The sequence below is a fragment of the Barbus barbus genome, assembly GCF_936440315.1.
Source record: "Barbus barbus genome assembly, chromosome: 18".
Taxonomy (NCBI): Eukaryota; Metazoa; Chordata; class Actinopteri; order Cypriniformes; family Cyprinidae; genus Barbus; species Barbus barbus.
The window spans coordinates 3,242,303-3,267,329 of record NC_136746.1 but is presented as its reverse complement, the minus strand read 5'-3'; the positions used below and the strand labels follow the sequence as shown (position 1 = coordinate 3,267,329).

General features: G+C 42.3%; 1 protein-coding gene across 1 annotated transcript in view; it reads right to left on the bottom strand.

Annotated features, from left to right (window-relative positions):
• The window catches only part of LOC306883965 (uncharacterized protein), a 116,430-nt gene that overhangs the window by 73,113 nt on the left and 18,290 nt on the right, over nucleotides 1-25,027 (bottom strand). The window contains exons 10-16 of the mRNA XM_079439518.1: nucleotides 8,322-8,375; nucleotides 8,179-8,232; nucleotides 7,821-7,874; nucleotides 5,080-5,133; nucleotides 3,640-3,693; nucleotides 3,497-3,550; nucleotides 2,642-2,695 (exon numbers count right to left, since the gene is read on the bottom strand). Coding sequence (XP_079295644.1) covers nucleotides 2,642-2,695; nucleotides 3,497-3,550; nucleotides 3,640-3,693; nucleotides 5,080-5,133; nucleotides 7,821-7,874; nucleotides 8,179-8,232; nucleotides 8,322-8,375 — 378 coding nt within the window. The remainder of the gene's footprint in view (nucleotides 1-2,641; nucleotides 2,696-3,496; nucleotides 3,551-3,639; nucleotides 3,694-5,079; nucleotides 5,134-7,820; nucleotides 7,875-8,178; nucleotides 8,233-8,321; nucleotides 8,376-25,027) is intronic.

The window sequence follows — 25,027 nt, the reverse complement described above, 5'->3', positions numbered from 1 at the left end:
GAAGACCACTTATCTGGGCGTGGTGTGGGATTCGACCACGATGCAGGCACGTCTGTTCCCTGCTCGTATTGAGTCGATCCTCACAGTCAAGAGAGTGAAAGAAGGCCAGTCACTCACTGTCAAGCAATTTCAGAGACTGCTGGGTCTGAGGGCAGCTGCGTCCAACGTGATACCTTTTGGCCTGCTGTACATGAGACCCCTACAGTGGTGGCTCAAGACCAAGGGGTTCTCCCCAAGGGGAAAACCACTCCGCACATTCAAGGTCACGAGAGGATGCATACGTGCCTTAGACATGTGGAGGAAACCTTGGTTCTTGTCCCAGGGCCCGGTGCTGGGAGCTCCTTGTCGCCGTTTAACACTAGCGACGGACGTGTCCCTCACCGGTTGGGGAGCGGTCATGAGTGACCACCCTGCCCACGGTCTGTGGAGTGGCCGCCATCTGACATGGCATATCAATTGGCTGGAGATGCTGGCCGTGTTTCGAGCACTCAAACACTTCCTCCTAGACCTAAGAGACCACCACGTGTTGGTGCGCACTAACAGCACGTCGGTGGTCTCGTACATAAACCACCAGGGAGGCCTGTGGTCGCGACCCTTGTACAAGCTGGCGCACCAGATCCTTGTGTGGTCCCAGGGCAAACTCCTCTCATTAAGAGCAGTGCACATTCCTGGGTATCTCGGTGTGGGAGCAGACGTTCTGTCGAGACAGGGGCCGAGGCCTGGGGAATGGAGAGTGTTTGGCCAGGCACAGGTGGACCTGTTTGCGACTATAGAATCAGCTCATTGTCCCCTCTGGTTCTCTCTGACTCCTCCAGCTCCTCTGGGACTGGATGCTATGGTACAGACTTGGCCGAGGCTTCTTCTGTACGCTTTTCCCCCATCGCTCTGCTCCCGGGAGTTCTGGTGAGAGTGCAGTCTACTACTGGTAGCGCTGTTCTGGCCAGTCCGAGTATGGTTCTCGGACCTGATTTCTCTCCTCGATGGCACTCCATGGGAGATTCCCGTCATGAGAGATCTCCTCTCACAGGCGTGGGGCACTATCGTCCACCCTCGCCAGGAGTTGTGGAAGCTGTGGGTGTGGCCTCTGAGGAGGCACAGCTCCTAGCTTCCGGTCTCTCAACCGAGGTTGCTGAGACCATCCTCCAATCCAGAGCTCCCTCTACGAGGAAACTGTACGCCCTGAAGTGGAAGCTCTTCACTTCATTGGTACAGTTCTGGAGTTTGTGCAGACCTGTTCCTCCACAGGGTTAACCCACTCCACCCTGAGGGTATACGTGGCGGCTATATCGGCCTACCATGCCCTTCTCGGTGGGCTTTCAGTGGGTAGACACCCCCTAGTACAGATTTTTTCCAGAGAGCTTATGCTATGTGGTGGATGAGGATGCTATTCTATAGCCTCGAGTCCTCTGCTCTCCCCTTTCCTGGGGATCAAGACTCACTTCTTAGAAGTTGGCCTTTGGGATGCAGGCCCCGCCGACTTTAGCCACTCGTGGCCTTTTTTCTCTCGCCCTCATTGTGCTCCCGAGGGATACACACAGGGCAGGGACTTGGAAGTCTGGCGGCGTGGGCATCTCGTTCCCCTAGCATTTTCGACGCAGCTCGAGTTCCTGAAGGAGAACGTCTCAGGTTACGTATGTAACCATGGTTCCCCGAAGGGAACGAGATGCTGCATCTCGAGGGCCACAATTCCGGCATCCCTGCCAGCGCTTGCTTCATTCCTAGAAGCTGACACCGGCTCCGCTGCACTTGCTTTTATGCTTCCTGGTAGATTACGTCACCCGCCCGTGACGTCTCGCCCTTCCATTGGATAGATTACACATGTATTCAGAGCGCGGTCACGCTGAAGACGTTCACCTAGCGTTTTCGACGCAGCGTCTCGTTCCCTTCGGGGAACCATGGTTACATACGTAACCTGAGACGTTTTCTTCTTTTCAATATAACATGCTCTTCAAATTTTTTTAACATCATATTTTGATCTTACTTCAGGCCACTACTGTACTGTATGTACAAAGCTAAGCAACATCAGCAAATTATATCAGAATGAAATGAACTACTGCTGACAACTATTGCATAATTATTCTATATAAAGCAGATGTTTGATTTTAGGGACATTTCTGTTACTATTGTATGATCAATGTAAAATGTCCAATCTGGGTCCTAAAGCAAATGCTGAGAGCAAACTAGATCATCTAAAATCTGAGACAATGCATATAGATTTGGCCTGTTTGCTGTTTATCCCAAAACCAGCTAGATGGCTCTAATTATCTGGCTTTCATTAAAACTTGGAGTGTTCACCCAAAAGAGCTATAAAAATCTGTGGCTCTTAGACCAATTGCTCTAAAGATGAGTTTAGCGCTAGTCTTAGTCTGCTGAAGTGCATTGCTGAGTCACTTACATTTTTTTTTTTCTCAGACTACATTGAAATTTTCTTCTCCCAGTCCAGGTGCAAAGACTTAACCACCAATAAGACTTCAAATCATATCATCATTCAGCCAAACTGGAGTATTAGATGAAGCAAAAAGGGAGTATTCCTCATGAGTTTCTCTGCTTAAATGCTGTCTGGTATTATTCAACAGCTTGCTCTTCAATGCAGTCCACCCACTAAAACACCTGGCAATGATCTGTTTTAAGATATACTCACAGGATGTCCTTCTCTTCCATCCACTCCAGGAATTCCAGGCGGTCCTGGATCTCCCTGAAGAGACAAAGATCATATAGTGAGAATAAAAGTGCACCGCATCTCTTTATCTTAACAGGGGATGGGAGTGTTTGAAACTTGTTGGAATTTTTCATGTAAATAACAATAAGCGCATTTTGCATGCATACAATACTGAGAACATTTCACTTCAAATCCTAATATTTTTATTTTATAATAAACAAGATGGCATGCCACTGAATCTGTAGGCAATAACATTAAAGCAGCGACAGTGTGTTTCTTGGTTTCTCATGACTTGGAGAACATACAGCAATGCAAGACATTCTTGACGTCTATGTATGATTAAGCTGCAATAAATCTTAAACTCGTTTTATTTTTATCCTCTGATATGATTATTAAACATGGAATGTCTCAATGGTAAGTTGCCATTCATTGCTATTCTCTGGCTTGAAGAAATAAAGGTGAACTTTAAAGGAGTAGTGCATGTTTAAAGATCTGAAACTAATCAAATAATCCAGGATTTATCATATAGCCAACCGCCAAGATGTTGAGGAACAGCTTGGTTTAATAAAAGCCATCTGTGAGTCTGGAAAAAAGACAGCGTAGATCAGCATGAAAGAGGAAACGATGGTGCAAACCTTTTTATGGCTTTCCATAAGTAGATTCTGTACTAGCATATTTTTTCATGCAATTCTGTCAAATAATATTGCATCTTGGAATATTGTGTAGCCTCCTTAAAGTGGGCTTGCCAAATATTCTCAATGGTCCATGTTCATAGTTCAAGGAAGCCATTAAACATGTTCAGTCTATTACAGTGAGAAGAACTGTATCAATACAGACCTTTAGACCAATTCCTCCAGGAATTCCATCTTTCCCATCCCTGCCAAGTGCTCCCTTGATAAACACACACAAAAATGGCATTGAAGCATAATAACTAAACACTCACAAAATGAAGTGGAGAAATGATTGAGTGGTAAACATACAGTCTCTCCTGGATATCCAGGTGGACCAGCAGGGCCTCTGCTCCCCTTTTCGCCCTAAAATAGACAGTATGTCTGTTAATTCAATATAGAGTATTGGAACAAAACAAACAAACAAGATTGCATCGCTGTTCAAGCCATTAACAGATTTGATTTTTAAAAGTTATTGTTCTATTTATTCATACCAGCATCTCCCTAAGCACAAAGTACGTCATCTATCATTCCAACATTATATCAGTACTTTTCAGCACAGGGACTTATTCAATAACCAAGATCATGCAACAAAAATAAATAAAAACACTCCATCCAGCTGTTCATTAGCTATTATCTCGAGGGGATTGTAGATATGAAGTGGGATAAAAACACATCCAGTGAAGAGCTGAGGCAGGGTACAGATCCAAATCACTGTTTACATGAACAGTCTTAGAACAATACTAGGTCAGGTGGTGGCAAAGAGAAGCAGTGGCTACATGTATTCTGAATGACTAGGCCTAAATTTTGAAGTGCACTAAATTTTCACGTCAAGAGGAATAAAAACAAACAAACAAAACACCCGTCTTTGAGAACAGAGAGAGAGCTGGAAATAAAAAGGGGAAGATTTATGCTATAGTTAAAAGGATAGCTCACCCAAAAATGAAAATTCAGTCATTAATTACTCACCCTCATGTAAGACCTTTGTTCATCTTCGGAACACAAATTAAGATATTTTTGTTGAAATCCAAGAGCTCTCTGACCCTCCCATAGACAGCAAGCATCCTAACACGATCAAGGCTCAGAAACGTAGCAAGGAGATTGTTAAAATAATCCATGTGACATCAGGAGTTCAACCGTAACTTTACAAAGCTGCAAGAATACTTTTTGTGTGCAAAGAAAACAAAAATAACGACTTTCAACAATTCGTCTCCTCCACGTCACTCTATAGTGCCGTTTTGGAGAATATCACATATGTAAATGTATGCAACGTATGCACGCAGATACAATGTTTACGTTCAGATCAAAACATAAACAACTTAAACAGCGTATCTGCGTACGGTGCTGCTGACACAGAACATCATATGTTATTTACATATGTGATACTCTCCAAAATGGCGCTATAGGGTGACGTGCAGGAGACAAATTGTTGAATAAAGTCGTTATTCTTGTTTTCTTTGCGCACAAAAAGTTTCTCGTAGCTTCGTAAAATTACGGTTCTATAATGTTACATGGACTATTTTATATAGATATCCTAGCTACGTTTCTGGGCCTTGATCGTGTAAGGATCCTTGCTGTCTATGGGAGGGTCAGAGAGCTCTCGGATTTCATCAAAAATATCTTAATTTGTGTTCCGAAGATGAACAAAGGTCTTACAGGTTTGGAATTACATGATGATGAGTAATTAGTGACAGAATTTTCATTTTTGGATGAAGTATCCCTTTAAGAAACCTAAGAGGAAAGTATCCATACCATTTGTCCATCTTTGCCTGACAGTCCTTGTATTCCTTGATTGCCAGAAGACCCCTAGAGAGAAAGCACAAAGTAATGATTAACATTAATCTCACTGAAAATATAATATAAGTTATGATTAGTACTATCAAATGATTAATCGCGATTAATCGCATCCAAAATAAAAGTTTTTGTGTTCTGTGTATATTTATAATGTAAATACACACACACAGTACATATTTTGAAAATATTTACACATATTTATGTCTATTTGTATATAAATATAATTTATATTATAAATAAATATATTTAATATATAAACTTTACATATTTTTCTTAAATATATACATGCATGTGTGTGTATTTACATAAAAAATATACACAGCACACATACATATATTATGTAAACAAAAACTTTTATTTTGGATGCGATTAATCGTGATTAATCATTTGACAGCACTAGTTATAATATATAAATAATGAAAATGAACTAAATTATTGCAATTTAAGCTGGTATACAAAGTTAAGTAGTGGCTTCAGACAGTATTTGGAGACTTTCAAATCAAACATAAAAATAGGAATGAATCAAGCAAGTGGCATCTGCTAGCAAGTGCTGCCAGCTAGGGCTTTGATTTAGTTCACACTGCAGACTAAAGTGGCCCAAATCTGACTTTTTTTGCCCAAATGTGACCCGTATCTGATTTTCTTATGACAGTCTGAACAGCACAAATCCAATTTTTTCAAATCAGGCCGAGGCCACTTTCATATGTGGTCCTAAATTACATATCCGATGTTTTGCAATGCGACTTCAGTCTGAACGGCATCATTTTTACATCATTGAAATGTGACAGATGTCACAATTCTGTGCTGCAGGAGGCGGGAAGATTAAAATCACAATGGCAGACAATATATAGACAATAATATCTCTTCGTTATTTAGGCTCCGATTGCACATTAACTTAAAAATTGCTAGACACACGCTAACACGAGCAGCATCCATTTTTATTTCCACAAACACAGTGACATCACGTCTTCTTCTGCGCATGCGGGTAACTTCAGGGCCGTATACGGTTTACACATGAGATTGATGGCAGTCGCATTTAAATGACAATGTGAACAACAGCGCAAAAAAGCGCAATTTCAGCAAAAAATCCGATCTGAGCATTAAGACCTGCAGTGTGAACTAAGTCTAAGTCAGTTCCCCTCTACTAACTTTGACAAACAGAATACACAATACTTTTTGTCATCGTTTGGATTCCTCAGGGAAAGCTTAACTCTTCTTGTTGTTGACACCAGGTTTATAAACGATTCTCGTTGCACATTTGGGGAGATGTTTGGCACACGTTGCGTTGCCAAATGCAAATTATAAGCGACTCAACACAGCACTTGCAGAGTTTGAGTGGAGTAGCATTACTGTGAATCTCTGATGATCACACGCAACTATATCAACTCACAGTCATACAATGTCAAAACAACCGCCTGAAAAATTAGAAACATCACTGAAGCCCTTTCAGTTTTAGGCAATCAGTAAGGCTCTAGTGTGCACGGTCAAGTTTATCGTGATCGTGCTGGCTGAGGTGTCTTTCAAGGGCATTTTTTTAAGCATAGAGGGGGTATGATGGTGTAGCTGTTTAATTCAGAGAAGCAAGCAATAAACGTCACTGAAATTGCAAACAGCATATTTAATCACACATGTAAGTATTTTACAGTTTTCCATTAAAAATAGCAATTGTTAAAGAGAAAATTATAGTTCTTATTTCGCGATTTGAAAAGCCTCTGTCATCAAAAAGCCTTGCCTGCTTCTGTTATACTTGGCACGAACTGATGATATTGGCTTATAAATAGCCCGCGTAATGATGGAACAACCTTTAAACAATAGTGTGTTTCTAGGCTTAAGCAATGAAGAATGGTCGAGGCTTGTCCAAGAGCATTGCAGGTAGACTTAGCAACCTGGTACTTTTTGCAAACATGCAAACTCATCCATCACACTATGAAAAGGTAAGGATCAGTTAATAATTCTTATGTAGAACTAATTCACATTTTGTGACAGACAAATTAAACATTTTCATGTGCAAGTTGTTAAAAAAAAGTAGCAATGCAATGGTATTCTTGACTGTGGGTACTATTTATAAATAGTACCCACAGTCCAGTTTTCCTCTGGCCAGGACATTATTGTTTATTTAATGTTTACTTATTGTTTTAATTAAAATTTTAAATGTATTATATTTCTATTTTTATATTGTTGCAATTTCTAACAATAATAGTATTATGTAGTTCGGTATTTTATTATATTTTTGTGTATGTATTTATTATAATGTGTGCTTGTTTTGGTGCTTTCAAATATCATTTCAAATATCGTTTGGCAAAAATCGCTTAGTACACCTTTAACATGTAAGACATGAATGTAGACTACCATCTCTGAAGATTGTGGCACATGGAATAAGAACCCACAGATTTTCACCATATTTTGGCTAATTTGATAATCCTTGAATTGGAAAAAATGTAGTACTGCCATCAGAATTTCCACCAAATTTAAGCAAAATCCCATATGTGTGTGATTAACACCGATAAAAAAAATTAAATAAAAATAAATGGCACTTGGCACATCTTGGAACAATACTTCAGAAATAAATATATATAAGGATGTTCCTACATATAGTCAGTTGTACCTGATATTTACGGTCAACAATAAAACCGCAATGGCCAAAAAACTATTCAATCTATAGTATTTATTAAACATCTTTTAACACTTTGAAAACTGACCTTTTCACCTTGTTTGCCAGGTGGCCCAGGTAACCCTGGGATACCGCTGTCACCCTAAAGACAAACACACACACACACACTGAAAAAAAATCATTTCAGTAAATTCAGCCAAATAAGTTCTATAATAATCTAATAATATTAAAAATAATATCCACCTTAACTTAAATATACTAAGCAAAATCTAAACAAAACCAGTCACAAATATTGACTCCAGCAAATAAAAAAACCTTGGAATATGTGTGAGGGATCTGAGGAAAACTGACTCTGCATCCAAATACGAGAGTATATGTGAATATAAGGGGACTGAACATGTTTCCTTAATTAAGATACATTTAGGAATAAAATCATAGCTTCTTACTGCTTCCCCGGAACTTCCCTTTTCCCCCTTATGCCCATCAGCTCCACGTGTCCCCTGTTCAAACAGAGGGGGAAAAAGTGGCATGATCAAGTATCTCATGAGGTTTTATAGGGTATGTCCATTTCTGACTCATACATTCATACCTGCATGCCGGGAGAGCCTTGAAAGCCGGGACTTCCTCTAGAACCTGGGACACCCTTCAAAAAAGAAAGAGTCTTATCATAGTCTGACCCACAGTCATGCAAATGAATATCAAGGTCAGTCTGGAAGAACACAACACAAAAAGGTCACAGCTTTCAATCTTTTCCCACATTAGAATTTTTCCCAAATTCCACAGGGATCATATAATGAAAAGTCTAATTTGCCTTATTCATATGAGATAAAAGAGTTTGATATAGTGTGAACATATACTGCAAATTTCAGAACTCAAAACATCCTTCTCAGCCCAAAATGTGCATTTATCTACTTTATCTTTTATTGAAATAAATTTTAATTTAATTTATTTTAAAATGTATCTTTTATTGAAGCTACTGTAAGCCTCAAAAGGCATTTTACAAAATTTGTGATTACAAATATATTAAGGCATTACTTCACTGAATGACTGCATGGTTTCAGATGTCTTTTGCTTGCGCGAGATTTACATAAGAAGGAGGAATCAATGGTGTTTGAGGCTCACGGTATGTCATTTCCATGTACAGAACTGTTATTATTCAACTATGCCAAGGTAAATACAGTTTTCCATTCTATGGCACCTTTAACTGAAGTTGCTTTTCCAGGTGTATCAGACCTTACATTTGTAAAAGCTAAATTCAATAATTTCAAGGACTTTAAGGAACTTGTGCAAACCCTGTATATACATAAGATTATATGGACTACTTTTATGATATGTTAATGGTGCCTTTCACAGCTTGAAAAACATTACCCTTCCACCGCCATTGTATGGGGCAGGTTTATTGTTGGCAGGGTGTTACCAAGTGTTTGTTTACCAACATGTGTTAAAAGAATCAAAGTTTGTCAAAAGTAAAACTTGGAAAACTTCCAACACACGTTCCAGTGAGTCAGCTTAACTTAGTAACTGATGTGAGTTTTTTTTTAAATACATTTTCCCAAACAAAAATGTATTTCTCTGTTTTGCTTACTTTTTAGATGTTTGATTCAGTCTCAGGTTTCAAAGTACGTTCTCATTGGTTTCCAAGGTTTTTCATTTTGTTCACCTGTTTCTAATTTAGTTATTGTTTACCCTGTGTATATTTAGACCCACGTTCAGTTCAGTATTTGTCCATTCTTGTCAAGATATGTTTTGTTTAGCTATTCTTCTGCATTTTCTTTTTTCTCATGGGTGGTTTGTTTAGTATACCGCATGTGTATACATATATACAGTATGTATGTGTGTGTGTGTGTGTGCATGTTTATGTGGTTTATGAGGACACAAATTTGTATAATGACATGGGTATGACAGAGGTATTACAATATGAAGGTGTTTTATGAGGACACTGCCTATGTCCCCGTAATTCAAAAGGCTTAAAAAACATACTAAATGGTGTTTTTTTGAAAATCTAAAAATGCACAAAGTCTCCTGTGAGGGCTAAGTTTAGGTGTAGGGTTGGTGTAGGGCAATAGCACACACAGTTTGTTCAGAATAAAAACCATTACGCCTATGGAGAGTCCCCATAAACCACAAAAACCAACATGTGTGTGTTTGTGTGTGTGTGTGTGTGTGTGTGTGTGGAATAACAGATATATTGCGTGTTATCTTGCTCAAGAGCATGATCTGTATAGGTTCACATCAAACTAACAGAGAAATCATAGAATTGTTGAACTATGCTTCTAGTGAAGGAGCTTGCGATCATGGTTCCCTATCGTTGCTTTTGGGAAATAAAGCCCCGGCTTTTATAGGGGCAGTTCACCCAAAAATTAAAGTTCTGTCAGCATTTACTCACCCTCATGTTGTTCCAAACCCGTATGAGAATATTTCTTCTGTTGAACACAAAAAAAAAAGATATGACTGATATGAAGAAAGAAGAATGTTGCTGGTAGCCATTGAATAGTATTTTTCTCTACTGTGGAAGTCAGTGGCTACCAGCAAATGCTTGGTTACCAACCTTCTTCAAAATATCTTCTTTTGTGTTCCACATAAACTCATACAGGTTTGGAATTGGATGACACTGATTGTGTTGTCTACTTCACACTGTGTAAGCGTTTCTGAATAGCGGAACAGGATACTGCTCTGTCTACATCAGTGGAAGTAAAGCACGAAAAACTGATATGAAAAACTGAGCCTATAGGAAATCATTCAGATCTGTTGTTGTTACTGTAAAAAGGACCAATTTCGAATAACCGCTTCTCATTTTCTAATCCCAAGTGCTCCTATGGGAGACTGTAGGAATGTCTGTATAAAAAATGATAATAGGTATGTTTGTATTGGCAACAAACATATTAGCACTGAATGATAATGGCTTTTATGGAAGTATGGACGTAATTGCTGTAAAATGTATTTGTTTTCATACACAAAGACAAGAAATAAAACTAAAAAATAACAGCAAGTTCAAGAAGCAAAGTTCATGTGACTCCAGCTGGGCGTTGACATTTGTGTCTTTGTTTTTGAGACATAAAATAACCCCCACTGTTTTTTGAAATTCAGACTTCTTTTATTTTAATCAAAAATGTTGTTGACGTGAGAATGTTGCACAATTCTCTGCTTTTTATGAGATCACTGTATACAGTTGCCAAGCTTCAAATGGCACTATATTCATAAGATTCTGCTCAATAGAATTTTATTTATTAAAACAGTTAGCCTTACAGCGACTTGACCTTAGACATTTGCACAAAAGAAAGTGAAAAGGTTTTTCCACAAACACACTATACTGTATTTTCATATCTCTTCTTTTAGGAAACATTAGAGGCCATGTTTTTGATGTGGGGATTTTTAATTGTTCAGCAAATTATTTTCTAACATAAAATGTAATTTCTCATTTACAAATGACTGAGTATAGGTAAAACACATGACTAAGTATAGGTAAAACACATCCTTTGACTGAACATTTGTTGGTAAAGATAAAAAAAGAGTTTGAGTTACTTCTACCTTATTGGTGGTTGATACTAAAGTCGTATTTTCATGTTTCTTAAATATATTTAGAATTGGGTAGTTTGCACAGAAAATGTTTAGGCTACTTTATCATTGTGTAAGGAACATTAACTGTTATCTGTGAATGCTATCAGTATAATAAAATAATAAATACGCTTTGCTTCACTAAAAACCAGCTGTTTATGGTTAGACGAGCAGGCATATGTGCATAATGTGGACACATATTCATAAAGACATAAAGACTTGCTAGTATGGCATCCAGGTGTTGGGTTATTGCACATTCACCAAACTTTCAGAGCTCTTCTGTGGGTTATTCATCATACATGCTCAACAAATTTTTCAGTCAAACTAACTCGTGCTTAGAAAAACTGCAGCTGCAGACAAAATTGCAACCCTACAAACGCCCACAAACCCATTTACAACTCCTCCGTGCTTTATCTAGTTTCACTCCCTTGGGCAAGATGTATAGCACTATTATGGAAACAATGACTGTGTTCTCCTCCAATGTTTTAATAGCTTTTACCGTTCAAACTTGCGTAACTGAGCCCTGTACTAGAAATGAATACTCAAAAGGAATATGAAAACAAAAATATTTATTTTATTTTCACCTACATCATTGAACACTAACCGTGACTATGTCAACTTGCAATATCATTAACAAAAAAAGCCCTATTTGAATGGGACTAGTTTTACAGAAGGGGTCGTTAGAGAAATGTGTGTTTTTCTCACACAACCTCTGTAATAATTCCAGAGCAAATTACCTACTGTTTTTCAGCAAACTCAGTGATGCTCAGAGAAAACTAATCCCATCCGAATGCAAATGTCTGTGATTGCCGACAATATTTTTTCCGCAACACGTTTCCTTGTGTGTTTTGTCCAACGTGAATTACCGTAGACGCTCTTACCAGGCACATGTTTGATATATTTGACAAACAGAGGTACAGTACAAAACAGACCCTCCCACCTCTGTAATAAACATGGAGATGTTAGTCCCGTCCAAATTGGTACATGACAATCGCACACATCAGGTGATAAGAATCGAAACTCAAACGTAGTTCAAAAAACTAGTCCCGTCCGAATAGGGCTAAAGACTAGATTAAATTGTAGTTTAAATAATAAAAACTATTTGAATCCTAAATCTCTCTATATTTTCTTTACAATAAATAAATAATATATTAAATAAAGACCATTTTGAGATTTCATGCTAGAGGTTGCAAGATAATGTTACATTTACTGTTACGTCGAAACTGACGTTTGGGGTCTCACTTGGGAACCCCAATCACCTCTGAGTAGAATGAAAAAGGCCAATGAATATTGGTGAGTGTAATTTGCCTGCCTAACCACTTCCCTGTATTCACGGGTATATAATGTGGGGACACGCGTCCAATCATTCAGATTTTTGCTTTGGAGCCGAGTAGTTGCCCGTGAGCAATCACTCCCTTTCACCTCTAAAAGAGCAGAAGAAAAGTGGAATTTCTCTTGGTGTTAGTGATTCTGGTGGCACATTTAGGGGTGTTTTGCTGGTATTTGCGATTTCCCCCTGAGCACTTCAGCAAATAAAAGAGCAGTTTTCCTTAAAAGCGCAACATGGGCAGTGAACGTCTTTTTAAAGATGCTCTCTCTGTCTGTGCAGTCCTGGATGCGGTTGTTTTTTGGCTGCTTCTGGCAGCCATGATTGCTGTCTTGTGTGTCTGGGCTGTAAGCATGCTGAGAAAGTGTTTATGGATCATTTATCCTCTCGTAATGAGAGCATAACCATGACGACACTGCGATCATCACTTGCCTTCCTCACAAAGGCTTTGATTCCCTTCTGCCGCTACTCAACCAAATCCCTCTGCACTGCACAGTGCCACTCTGACTATCACTCTGGGAGATCAGAGGATTGTAGTGCAAGCTTTCTGCTGGGCCAGTCCCTATGGACCTGCTGCTCCTCTCATGCTTTGTGTGCCATCAAGCTCCTGAGTGATGCTGTTTGTCCATCTCAGGCCGATCTTGTGTCATTTAGCTCTCCCAAAGAGGATCAGATTTCAATCACTGCATCGGAGGGTGAGGATGAAGGCTCAGATGAGTGTCACCTCTCTGGGCTAATTGCTTAGTCAGAGTCTGACTCGGAGTTGATGGACATGCTTCCCAGGGCACCATGAGCAGCAGACTGGAGTTTAATCCTCCACCCTGTCCCAAGCACTTGCGGCTGGATGCCTTTCTTCCTGTAAATGCATAAGGATGTAGTGAAGTCATGAAAGGGACATTTTTACTGCCTGAAGCTGCTTCCCAGCCATACATACCTTCCTTCCAAGGCTGGTGAGCTGATGTGAACTTTTGCTGCTCAGACTTGCTCACCATTAGACAGGCCACCTCTGCCCTGCATGCAATGGCCATCCTGCGAGTATATAAGGCCAAACCACTGAAAATTTGTAGTTCTGAGCTGGTGTTGATGCCGGAACTGCATACAATGTCCAGCTTTGGCTCTAGGTGACTTAGGTCACAGTGTGGGACCCCACCCACTCTGGTGGCCCAGGAAGGGCATCTCTGACTGAACCTTGCCGAGATGTTCAGTGAGGACATAGTGTGTTTTCTTGACACCCCCATCTCCCAAGCCACCCTTTTGAGCCACACTGTCCAGGACTTGCCCAACACTTCTCGGCAAACCGAAAACAGACAGAGGCCAATGCGTTCATGACCTCGAGGCTAGATTATTGTAATGCTTTATTGGGTGATTGTTCTGCATGCTTAATAAACAAACTCCAGCTGGTACAAAATAGCTAGGTGTTGCATTATATGTATGCGTTATCAAAAAATTGCTAGAGTTCTTACTAAAACCAGGAAGTATGACCACATTAGCCCGGTTCTGTCAACACTGCACTGGCTCCCTATTAAACATCGTATAGATTTTAAGATCTTGCCAATTACCTATAAATCCCTGAATGGTTTGGCACCTCAGTATTTGAATGAGCTTTTATCACACTATAGTTCTTCACGTCCCCTACGATCTCAAAACTCTGGCCATTTGATAATACCTAGAATATCAAAATCAACTGCGGGCGGCAGATCGTTTTCCTATTTAGCGCCCAAACTCTGGAACAATCTACCTAACACAGTTCGGGAAGCAGACACACTCTGTCAGTTTAAATCTAGATTAAAGACCCATCTCTTTAACCTTGCTTACACATAATACACTATCGCATTTCTATAATTCAGATCCGTTAAAGGATTGTTAGGCTGCATTAATTAGCCTAACTGGGAACACTTCCCAAAACACCCGATGTACTTGTTACATCGTGTGAAGAATGGCATCTACGCTAATATTAGTCTGTTTCTTTCTTATTCCGAGGTCACCGTAGCCACCCATATCCAGTCTGTATCCAGATTAGATGGTCACTGCAGCCACCCGGATCCAGTCCATATCCAGATCAGATGGTGGATCAGAACCTAGAGATGACCTCTACAGCCCTGAACGCCAACGGGGACCAGGACAACTAGATGAGCCCCAGAGACTGATCCCCAGTGAAGACCCTGTCTCCTAGACAGCCATCGGGACAAGACCAAAGGAAGCAGAGGAGTCCTTTGCACAATTACTCTGACTCTGCTGACTCTGCTGCAGCCAAGATTTAAACTACTGATTTTGTCTGGCCAGAGGAGAATGATACTATTTCAACACACTATTTCCCCGTCTAAATACTGTAAAGCTGAAGTAAAGCCACCCAGCTTTAAATCAAGCTGATGTAAAGCTGCTTTGACACAATCTGCATTGTTATACAAATAAAGCGCTATACAAATAAATAATAGTGACCTGACCTGACCATTCAAATTCAAATTCAAATTCAAATTTTATTTGTCACATACATATACATACATAGTACGACATGTAGTGAAATGTATTGTACGACTGTCCAACAAAATTAAGAAAAAACCTCAAGTTTACAAAAATTCAAATAGCAAATAGAAAAAGTACAGTAAACATATATATGATCCACCATCTGATCTGGATATGGACTGGATCCGGGTGGCTGCAGTGACCATTGTGTTTGCAGACAATGGCAATAAAGTTTCTGATTCTGATTCTGATTCTATATAGAAATAAACTAGCAATAAAATAAAATAACAAATAGATATGAGAATAAAAATAGATATGAAGAATAAAATAGAATATGATTCTATATAGATTCTGTAAAAGTAAAGTGTATGTCAGTGATAAAGTGTCTGTGTGCTGTGCAGTGCAGTAAAGTGTGTAAGTGAGTAAAAGGAATACTAAAGACAAATGGTATGTAAGTCCCACTCATTTATCCTTACGTGACCTTCTACAAATTAGTGCAGATGTAATGAAAATGTGCAAAGTGGAAGTGTGGGGTGATGTGCTTAGAGTGGAGAGAGGTTAAGACTCCGAATGGCCTGCGGCAAGAAGCTCCTCCTCATTCTCTCTGTGTTCGCCTTCATGCAGCGGAAGCGCCTCCCTGAACGCAGCAGAGAAAAGAGTCCATTGTTGGGATGGCTGAGGTCCTTCACTATCTTCCTGGCCCTGGTCAGGCACCACTTGCTGTAGATCTCCTGCAGGTCAGGGAGCTCGGTGTGAATGGTACGTTCCGCTGAACGCACCACCCTCTGGAGGGCTCGTCTGTCCTGCATAGTGCAGTTCCCGAACCAGGAAGTGATGCTGCCCGTCAGGACGCTCTCGATGGTGCAGGTGTAAAAAGTCTTAAGCACCCGAGAGGGAAGTCTAAAGTCCTTTAAGCGTCTCAGATGGTACAGACGCTGCCTGGCCTTCTTCACCAGGGTGCTGGTATGACAGGACCAAGTCAAGTCCTGTGTGATGTGAACACCCAGGTATCTGAAGCTGTCCACTCTCTCCACTGGAGTCCCGCTGATCGTGATCGGCTGGTATGACCGCTCCTGCGTCGTACTGAAGTCCACTATCAGCTCCTTAGTTTTGCTGATGTTCAGGTGTAGACTATTCACCTGGCACCAACTCTCCAGGTTCTTAATCTCCTGTATGTAGGCCGTCTCGTCGTTGTCTGAGATCAGGCCCAACACAACAGTGTCATCAGCAAACTTGATGATGGTGGTGGAGTTGGAAGTGGCCACACAGTCATAAGTGTACAGTGAGTACAGCAGGGGGCTCAGAACACAACCTTGAGGGGCTCCAGTGCTTAGGGTGATGGAGGATGAGGTGTGTTTACCCATCCGTACGGCTTGCTGTCTGTCCTTCAGGAAGCTGGAGATCCATTGGCACAAGTATGTGCTGAGACCAAGGACCTCCAACTTGGAGGTGAGTGTGGAGGGAATTATGGTGTTAAACGCTGAACTGTAGTCCACAAACAGCATTTTTACATAATTCCCTTTTCTGCAGTCCAGGTGACTTGTTGTGGTGTGGAGGAGGTGTGAGATGGCATCCTCCGTGGAGCGGTTATGCCTGTATGCAAACTGTAGTGGATCCAGTGTGTCTGGTAGTGATGCAATGATGAAGTCTCTGACCAGTCTCTCAAAGCACTTCATCACCACTGATGTGAGGGCTACAGGGCGATAGTCGTTTAGGCAGGTGGGCTGCGGTTTCTTGGGGACAGGAACAATGGTGGACTGCTTAAAGCATGAGGGGACTATGGACTGTTCCAAGGAGAGGTTGAAGATCTCGGTGAACACCGGTGCTAGCTGGTCAGCGCAGGCCTTCAGAACCCGACCTGTGATGCCATCTGGTCCTGCTGCCTTCCTGATGTTCACTCTCCTGAATGCCCTCCTCACGTCATGCTCCGTGATGGTGAACACGTTGTCCTCACCGGTTTCCTCAGCGTGCATGCAGTTAGCACTGCTAGCGCCGTTAGCGTGATTAGCTGCAGCCTCGAAGCGAGCATAAAAAGTGTTCAGCTCGTCAGCCAGAGAAGCGTCCGCATTCCCCGATCTGGAGGGTGGTGTTTTATAGTCCGTGATGGTTCTAGAGTCGCCATGTTGGAATTGCGACTCTAGTTTCCTCCCGTAGCGCTGCTTCGCCTCCTTCATCAATCTGCGCACGCTGTAAGATGCAGCCTTGTAATCATCCATGTTCCCGGTGATGAGCCCTGTGTTGTAGGCAGCGGAGCGGGATCTCAGGGCATCGCGGATGGTTTTATCCACCCACGGCTTCTGGTTGGGAAACGTCCTGATGGGAAACGTTTTCTGCACCGTATCATCCATTAGTTTCTCTATAAATCCCACAACCGCTTCCGTAAACAAGCTGACGTCATCAGAGCTGCGCCGGAACATGTCCCAGTCTGCGTCATCTAGCGCGTCCTGCAGAGCGGCCACCGATTGGTCCGTCCAGCGTTGGACCTCCCTCTGCACCGGGGCTTCCTGTTTCAGCCCCTGTTTGTAAACAGGCATGAGGAAGATGGTGGCGTGGTCCGATTTCCCAAACGGTGGTTGTGACTGTGCCTTGTAGCTGTTCTTGTATGGGGTGTAACAGTGATCTAATGTCCTTTCGCCCCTGGTGGGGCAGCTGATGTGCTGATGGAAGTTCGGCAGTGCACGCTTGAGGTTGGCACTGTTGAAATCTCCCAAAACAATGAATGCGGCGTCCCGGTGCTGTGTCTGGTGAAGGTGTAGTGTTTCATGTAAATCCCATATCGCAGTGTCCGTGTCCGCTTGAGGTGGAAAATAAACGGCACTGACGATGACCGAGCTAAATTCCCGAGGGAGATAAAAAGGGCGACATTTGATGGTCAGAAGTTCAAGATTCGGTGTGCAGGAGCGTGAGAGGGGTACAATGCTCGCGCTGTCGCACCAGTGGTTGTTCACCATCAGACATACTCCACCTCCCCTAGTCTTCCCCGAGTCCAGCGTTCTGTCCATGCGGTAAACCGAGAAGAACTCGGCCGGCTGGATGGCGTGGTCTGGTACCGCTGGGTTCAGCCATGTCTCAGTGAAGCAGAGAAGGTTGCAGTCCCGAATGTCCCTCTGGAACTTGACTCTTGCCCTGAGGTCATCGAGTTTGTTATCCAGCGACTGGACATTGGCGAGCAGGACACTTGGTAGGGGAGCGCGGTGTGCGCGCGCCCTCAGCCTGTTCCTGACGCCGGTTCGTTTCCCTCGAGGACGCCGGTACGGGTCGGGTCCTTTGTTCCTCCTCAGGATCTCGCTCGGCCAGGATGGGTCCGGGTTCAAAAACGGCGAAAGGTTAGTGCATTGTGCACCAATAGAAATAAGAGTGGCCCTGTCGTATGTAAGAATGGCCATCTTACAAAAAGAAACCGGTGTTTATAGTTAACAATACGAAAAAATAACAAAGAAGACAAAGTTTGGTTGGAGCAGTCGTGACGGCAGCCGATCTCACCGGCGCCATCAAACATATTCTGCCTTGGTATGTGACCACTGCCACCAGGCTGACAAGGGCTGGTCCCCAGTCCGCCCTGGCACGGCCAGAACCAACATGAAGCCACCTGCAGGAAGGTTATGCAGCCCGTCTTGCCACTAAACCCACCCTCCAAGAGGCAATGAAGTGGCCCTGAGATGGGCAACCCAGAGAGGGGGGGGGGGCTGCTCTTTTACAGGAGTTAGTGAAAACACTGCTCCTTCCCCTGGAGGAGGGATGGGTGGAGAGTCTTCTGTTTCATTCTGTTTCATAGATTCTCTATGAAAGAGCAGTTTCCTAAGTCTCTCTGTCACATCTGGTGCAGCCTGACAGTGAGCAATGCAAAACCTCATCACTCCCAGCCTCAACACTTCAAACGTCACAGGCTAAGAGCTCTTATTTTGGGGACATGCTGCTTCCTCATGCAACTCTAGGTACTCCCTTGCAGGATCCATGGAGCAAGGAGCCAGGTAATGACTATCATGCACTCACTACTTCCTTGGGATGCAAAGCTTCCCAGGTCAGAGTCCATTGCTCCTCTTTGCCCCACTGTGGAGACCGTCTAGCTCTTCCCAGCCCATCCTGCTGGCTCATTTGGACAATCAGACTCTGTTATGGGACTCATTTTGCCTAATTAATCAAATTAATTACATTATATTTTGATTAATTAATCTAATTAATTGCAAAATAAATTTGACTGTGAAAATACCCATAAATTATTATTTAAAGCTTATTTTGTGTTAAATGAGAAAGTATCAATTAAACATTTCAAATAGTAGGTTTAATGGGGAAGTTGTGGCCTAATGGTTAGAGAGTCGGACTCGTAATCCAAAGGTTGCGGGTTCGAGTCTCGGGCCTGCAGGGATTGTAGGTGGGGGGAGTGAATGTCCAGCGCTCTCTCCACCCTCAATACCACGACTGAGGTGCCCTTAAGCAAGGCACCGAACTCCCAACAGCTCCTCGGGCGCCGCAGCATAAAATGGCTGCCCACTGCTCCGGGTGTGTGTTCACGGTGTGTGTGTGTTCACTGCTGTGCGTGTGCACGTTGGATGGGTTAAATGCAGAGTACAAGTTGTGGCCTAATGGTTAGAGAGTCGGACTTGTAATCCGAAGGTTGCGGGTTCGAGTCTCCGGCCGGCAGGAATTGTAGGTGGGGGGAGTGAATGTCCAGCGCTCTCTCCACCCTCAGTACCACGACTGAGGTGCCCTTGAGCAAGGCACCGAACCCCCAACTGCTCCCCGGGCGCCGCAGCATAAATGGCTGCCCACTGCTCCGGGTGTATGTTCACGGTGTGTGTGTGTGTGTTCACTGCTGTGTGTGTGCACGTTGGATGGGTTAAATGCAGAGCACGAATTCCGAGTATGGGTCACCATACTTGGCTGAATGTCACTTCACTCACTCACTCACTCACAAATTCCGAGTATGGGTCATCATACTTGGCAACGTGTCACTTCACTTTAGAAGGAAATATTTTATTTGATTCAACATAAAATTTATTACACATGAACATTTAGGCTACACCGCCCTAATGTAAACTATAGAACATAAAATAAGATAATTTGAGAAACATCTCAGTAATTTTTGTTCATACAATGAAAGTTATTAGTAACCAAACCAGCTTTGCTATCAACAGTCTTCAAAATACCTTCTTTTATGTTCCACAAACGAAAGGTTCAAAACAACATGAGGGTGAGTAAATAATGACAGAATTAAACTTTTTAGGTTAACTATCCCTTTAATGTTTTATTTTATATATATATATATATATATATATATATATACAGTCATGGCCAAAAATGTCGGCACCTTTGCAGAAAATTGTTCCAATTGCAAATGTTTTGGTATTCACGTGCCTATTGTTTTTGTTTGCACTGCAACAACACAAACAGAGAAGAAGAGTCAAACTTAATAAAATTTCACACAGAACTCAAAAATGGACTGGACAAAATTATTGGCAAGTGATGCTCCTGTAATTTGTATTTAGACACACCTGTGGCAAGTAACAGGTGTGGGCAATATAATAATCACACTTGCAACCAGTTAAAATGGGGAAAAGTTGACTCATCCTTTGTGTTGTGTGTCACACTGAGCATGGAAAAAAGAAAGAAGTGTAAAGAGTATTCTGTGGATTTGAGAGAAAAAAATTGTGGAAAAACATGGACAATCTCAAGGCTACAAGTCCAGAGACTTCCTGTTCCTGTGTCCACTGTGCGCAATATCGTCAAGAGGTTTACAGCCCATGGCACTGTAGCTAACCTCCCTGGAAGTGGACGGAAGAGCAAAATTAATGAAAAATTACAACGTATGATTGTATGAATCGTGGATATAGAATCCCCGATTAACTTCCAAACAAATTCAAGCTGATCTGCAGACACAGGTTACAACAGTCACCATCTGAATGAAAAGGGACGCTATGGTAGGAGACCCAGGAGAACACCACTGCTGACACAAAGGCATAAAAAAGCGAGATTGGAGTTTGCCAAAACTTATGTGACAAAACCACAATCCTTCTGGGAGAACATACTGTGGGCCGATGATTCAAGATTCAAGATTCAAGAGTTTTATTTGTCACATACACAATTATACAGAGTATAACCAGCAGTGAAATGTAGGTCAGGTCCGCTTCAAGGACAGTGCAATTATAAAGTATACAAATATTAAGAGAAGAAAAGTAGAAAAAATAAAATAAAAGAATAAAATAAAATAAAAGATAAGATAAAAAATATAAATATAAATGTGCAGGTCAGTATGTTGTTGACTTAAATAGTAATAAGAGGAATGTGCAAAAATGTTGTACAGGGTATTTAAATAGAAGCAATATGAGGTAGAGAAAAATTATGACTAGCTTATTGATATGGTGATATTTACATGGAGTCAAGTGATGTTATGACACAGAGTTAGAGTTTAGGAGCCTGATGGCCTGGGGGAAGAAGCTCCTCCTAAGTCTCTCAGTTTTTGCCATCAGGCTACGGAAGCGCTCACCAGATGGAAGCAATGTGAATAGATGGTTACCAGGGTGATTTGAGTCCTTGAAGATTTTAACAGCTCTATTTTTGCAGCGTTTGAGGTAGATGTCCTGCAGAGAGGGGAGAGCAGACCCTGAGATGCGCTCAGCTAAGCGCACAACTCTCTGTAGTGCTTTGCAGTCCTGATTGGAGCTGTTTCCATACCACACTGAGATGCACTGAGTCAATACACTTTCTATGGTCCCTGAATAGAAAGTTTTCAGGATTGCTGGTGAGACCCTGAATTTCCTCAGCTGTCGCAGATGGTACAGTCTTTGTCTGGCTTTCTTGACCTGTGTTTGGATGTGTGTAGTCCAAGTCAGGTTCTCGGAGATGTTTACACCGAGGTACTTGAAGCTGCTCACCCTCTCCACAGGGGTCCCACTGATCATAAGAGGAGTGTAGGGCTGCTGCTGTCTCTTCCTAAAGTCCATGATCAGCTCTTTAGTTTTGCTCACATTCAGAGAGAGACAGTTGTCCTGGCACCATGATGTGAGACTCTCTACCTCATCCAAGTATGCGGTCTCATCATTGTTGGAGATGAGGCCCAGAACCACAGTATCATCAGCGAATTTGACAATAGATGTGGAGCTGTGAGAGGACACGCAGTCATGCGTGTAGAGAGAGTAGAGCAGGGGACTCAGGACACAGCCCTGTGGAGCTCCTATGTTCAGAGTGATGGAGTTTGAGGTGAACTGGCCAACTTTCACCACTTGAGGGCTGCCGGTGAGGAAGTCTTGAATCCAGTCACAGAGTGAGGAGTTTAGGCCGAGGTCTGTGAGTTTAGATGCCAGCTTGATGGGGACTATAGTGTTGAAAGCTGAGCTATAGTCAATGAATAGCAGCCTTACATAATTCCCATTGTTGCTGTCCAAGTGTGTGAGGGAAGAGTGGAGAACGTGAGAAATGGCATTGTCCGTGGATCTGTTTGGGCGATAGGCAAACTGAAGAGGGTCCAGAGTATCAGGGATGGAGGAACAAATGTGGCTCTTTACAAGTCTCTCAAAAACCTTCATGACTATAGATGTGAGGGCAACTGGGCGATAGTCATTCAGGCAAGAGGGTTTATTGTTCTTTGGCACAGGGATAATGATGGATTTTTTGAATGAGGTGGGAACCACGGAGGTAGCAAGGGACTCATTAAAGATAGAAGTGAACAAACCAGCCAGCTGATCGGCGCAGGACCTCAGAACACGGCCGGTTATCCCATCAGGTCCGGCTGCTTTCCTGACGTTCACTCTCTTTAGCGCCCTCCGAACCTCATCCTCCGACACGGTGATTACAGGATCATCGCTGCTCTGCCTGCTGCTTCCTGACGCGCTGGTCGGCAGAAACGCGCCACCGCCGTTGCCATCGAAGCGGCCGTAGAAGATGTTTAACTGGTCGGCCAGCAACGGATCTGCTCTCACCTCCGTGGAGGATTTGTTTCCGAAGTCACAAATGGTCCTCAGTCCCTGCCACATCCGTCGAGAGTCGTTGAGCTGGAAATGAGACTCAATTCTCTCTCTGTATCTGTGTTTAGCGGCTCTTACTGCACGACGGAGAGCATAGCACGATGCTTTGTACTCACTCGTATTCCCAGACAGAAGAGCCTCATTGTAAGCGGCAGTGCGTGTGTTAACCGCGGCACGGATTGTTCTGTCCACCCACAGTTTCTGATTGGAGAATGTCCTTATCGTTATTGTTTCTGTAGCTTGCTCGGTTAGCGTGTTTACGAAGCTTAATGCTACATCCGTGAACTCGCTGACGTCAGAAGAACTCGCCCGGAACATGTCCCAGTCGACGTCATCAAGCGCCGCCTGCAGCATAGTCTCTGAGTGGGAGGACCAGCGCGTCACTACTCTCTGCACCGGAGGTTACTGAACGAGCCTTTGTTTGTATCCCGGTGTTAGAAAAATGGCGGCATGGCCCGATTTGCCAAAAGCCAGTAGTGAGCGGGCTTTGTAGGCATCCTTGAACTGAGTGTTTGATGAGACAAAAGTAGAGCTTTTTCGTAAATGACATCATGGCACTGCTTACAGACAAAGAAATGAGGCCTTCAAAGAAAAGAACACAGTCCCTACAGTCAAACATGGTGGAGGTTCAGAGATGTTTTGGGGTTGCTTTGCTGCTTCTGGCAATGGACGCCTTGACTATGTGAACGGTATCATGAAATATGATTATTACCAAAATCACGGGTCTTCCAGCAGGACAATGACCCGAAACACACTTAAAGGAAATGGTTACAAACAAAGCGCTGGAGAGTTATGAAATGGCCAGCAATGAGTCCAGATCTGAATCCCATAGAACACCTGTGGAGAAATCTCAAAACAGAAGTTGGGAGAAGGCATCCTTCAAATCTGAATGACCTGGAGCAGTTTGCAAAAGAAGAGTAGTCCAAAATTCCAATGGAGAGGTGTAAGAAACTCATTCATGGTTACAGGAAGCGATTGATTTCAGTGATTTCTTCCAAAGGGGGTGCTACCAAATATTAAGTTAAGGGTGCCAATAATTTTTTTGTGTTGTTCCAATGCAAACAAAAAATAAATAAACATGTGAGTACCAAAACATTTGCAACTGCAACAATTTTCTGAGAGAAGGGTTGCATTTTCTGACAGAATTGCAAGGGTGACGATATTTTTGGCCATGACTGTATATGTATATTTTAATGAAATGATACTCTAAATAAGAAACTAAATCTGCCAACAGGTGGCGGTAAATGTCTTTGAGTCATTCATTTATTCGATTCAAACAGTTGATTCATTCAGGAATTAAGTAAATGGCTCTCTTTATGAATGGGCCTTTGAATCATTGCTTCACACGATTCGTTCAAAACGCAGATTCATTGAAACTAAGCTCAGAGACGTGCAACAATTCTGTTATGGCTTTCCCATTCATGTCATGTGACCCTCTCTGTTTGCTATAAGTAACCATGTCCTTGCCTTTGTTTGTAGCCCACTGTCAGTGAGTCTAGTCTGTCCCTGGTCAAGTCTGTTTCAAGTCAAGTCTGGTCAAGTCAAGTGTTTGTTTGGATGTTAGAATTATACTTTGTAAATAAACTGCACTTGGGTTCATCACTACGCTCGCCGTCCAGTGGACTCATTACTAGTGTTGCTTTCGTCAACGAAAATTATGACGAAATATTGTCGTCAACGAACATTTATCACGTGACGAAAACGAGACGAGACGAGACGAAAATGCTGGTCATTTGACGATGACGATAACTAAATGTATAATGCAATATTGTTGATGAATAAAAACGAGACTAAATGTGGTTTACAAAATAAAAACTATGCTAAAATGTCTCTTCATTTTCGTTGACTAAAACGAGACAAAACGAAATGTTATAACGTTATTTCGTCTCGTTTAGTCGCGTTATTATTATAATTTTGCAGTAATTCTGTTTCCGGTGTCTCACTTCAGGTCGCACTGCGCAGACGCAGGCGACGTCCCTTCCTCAAGCC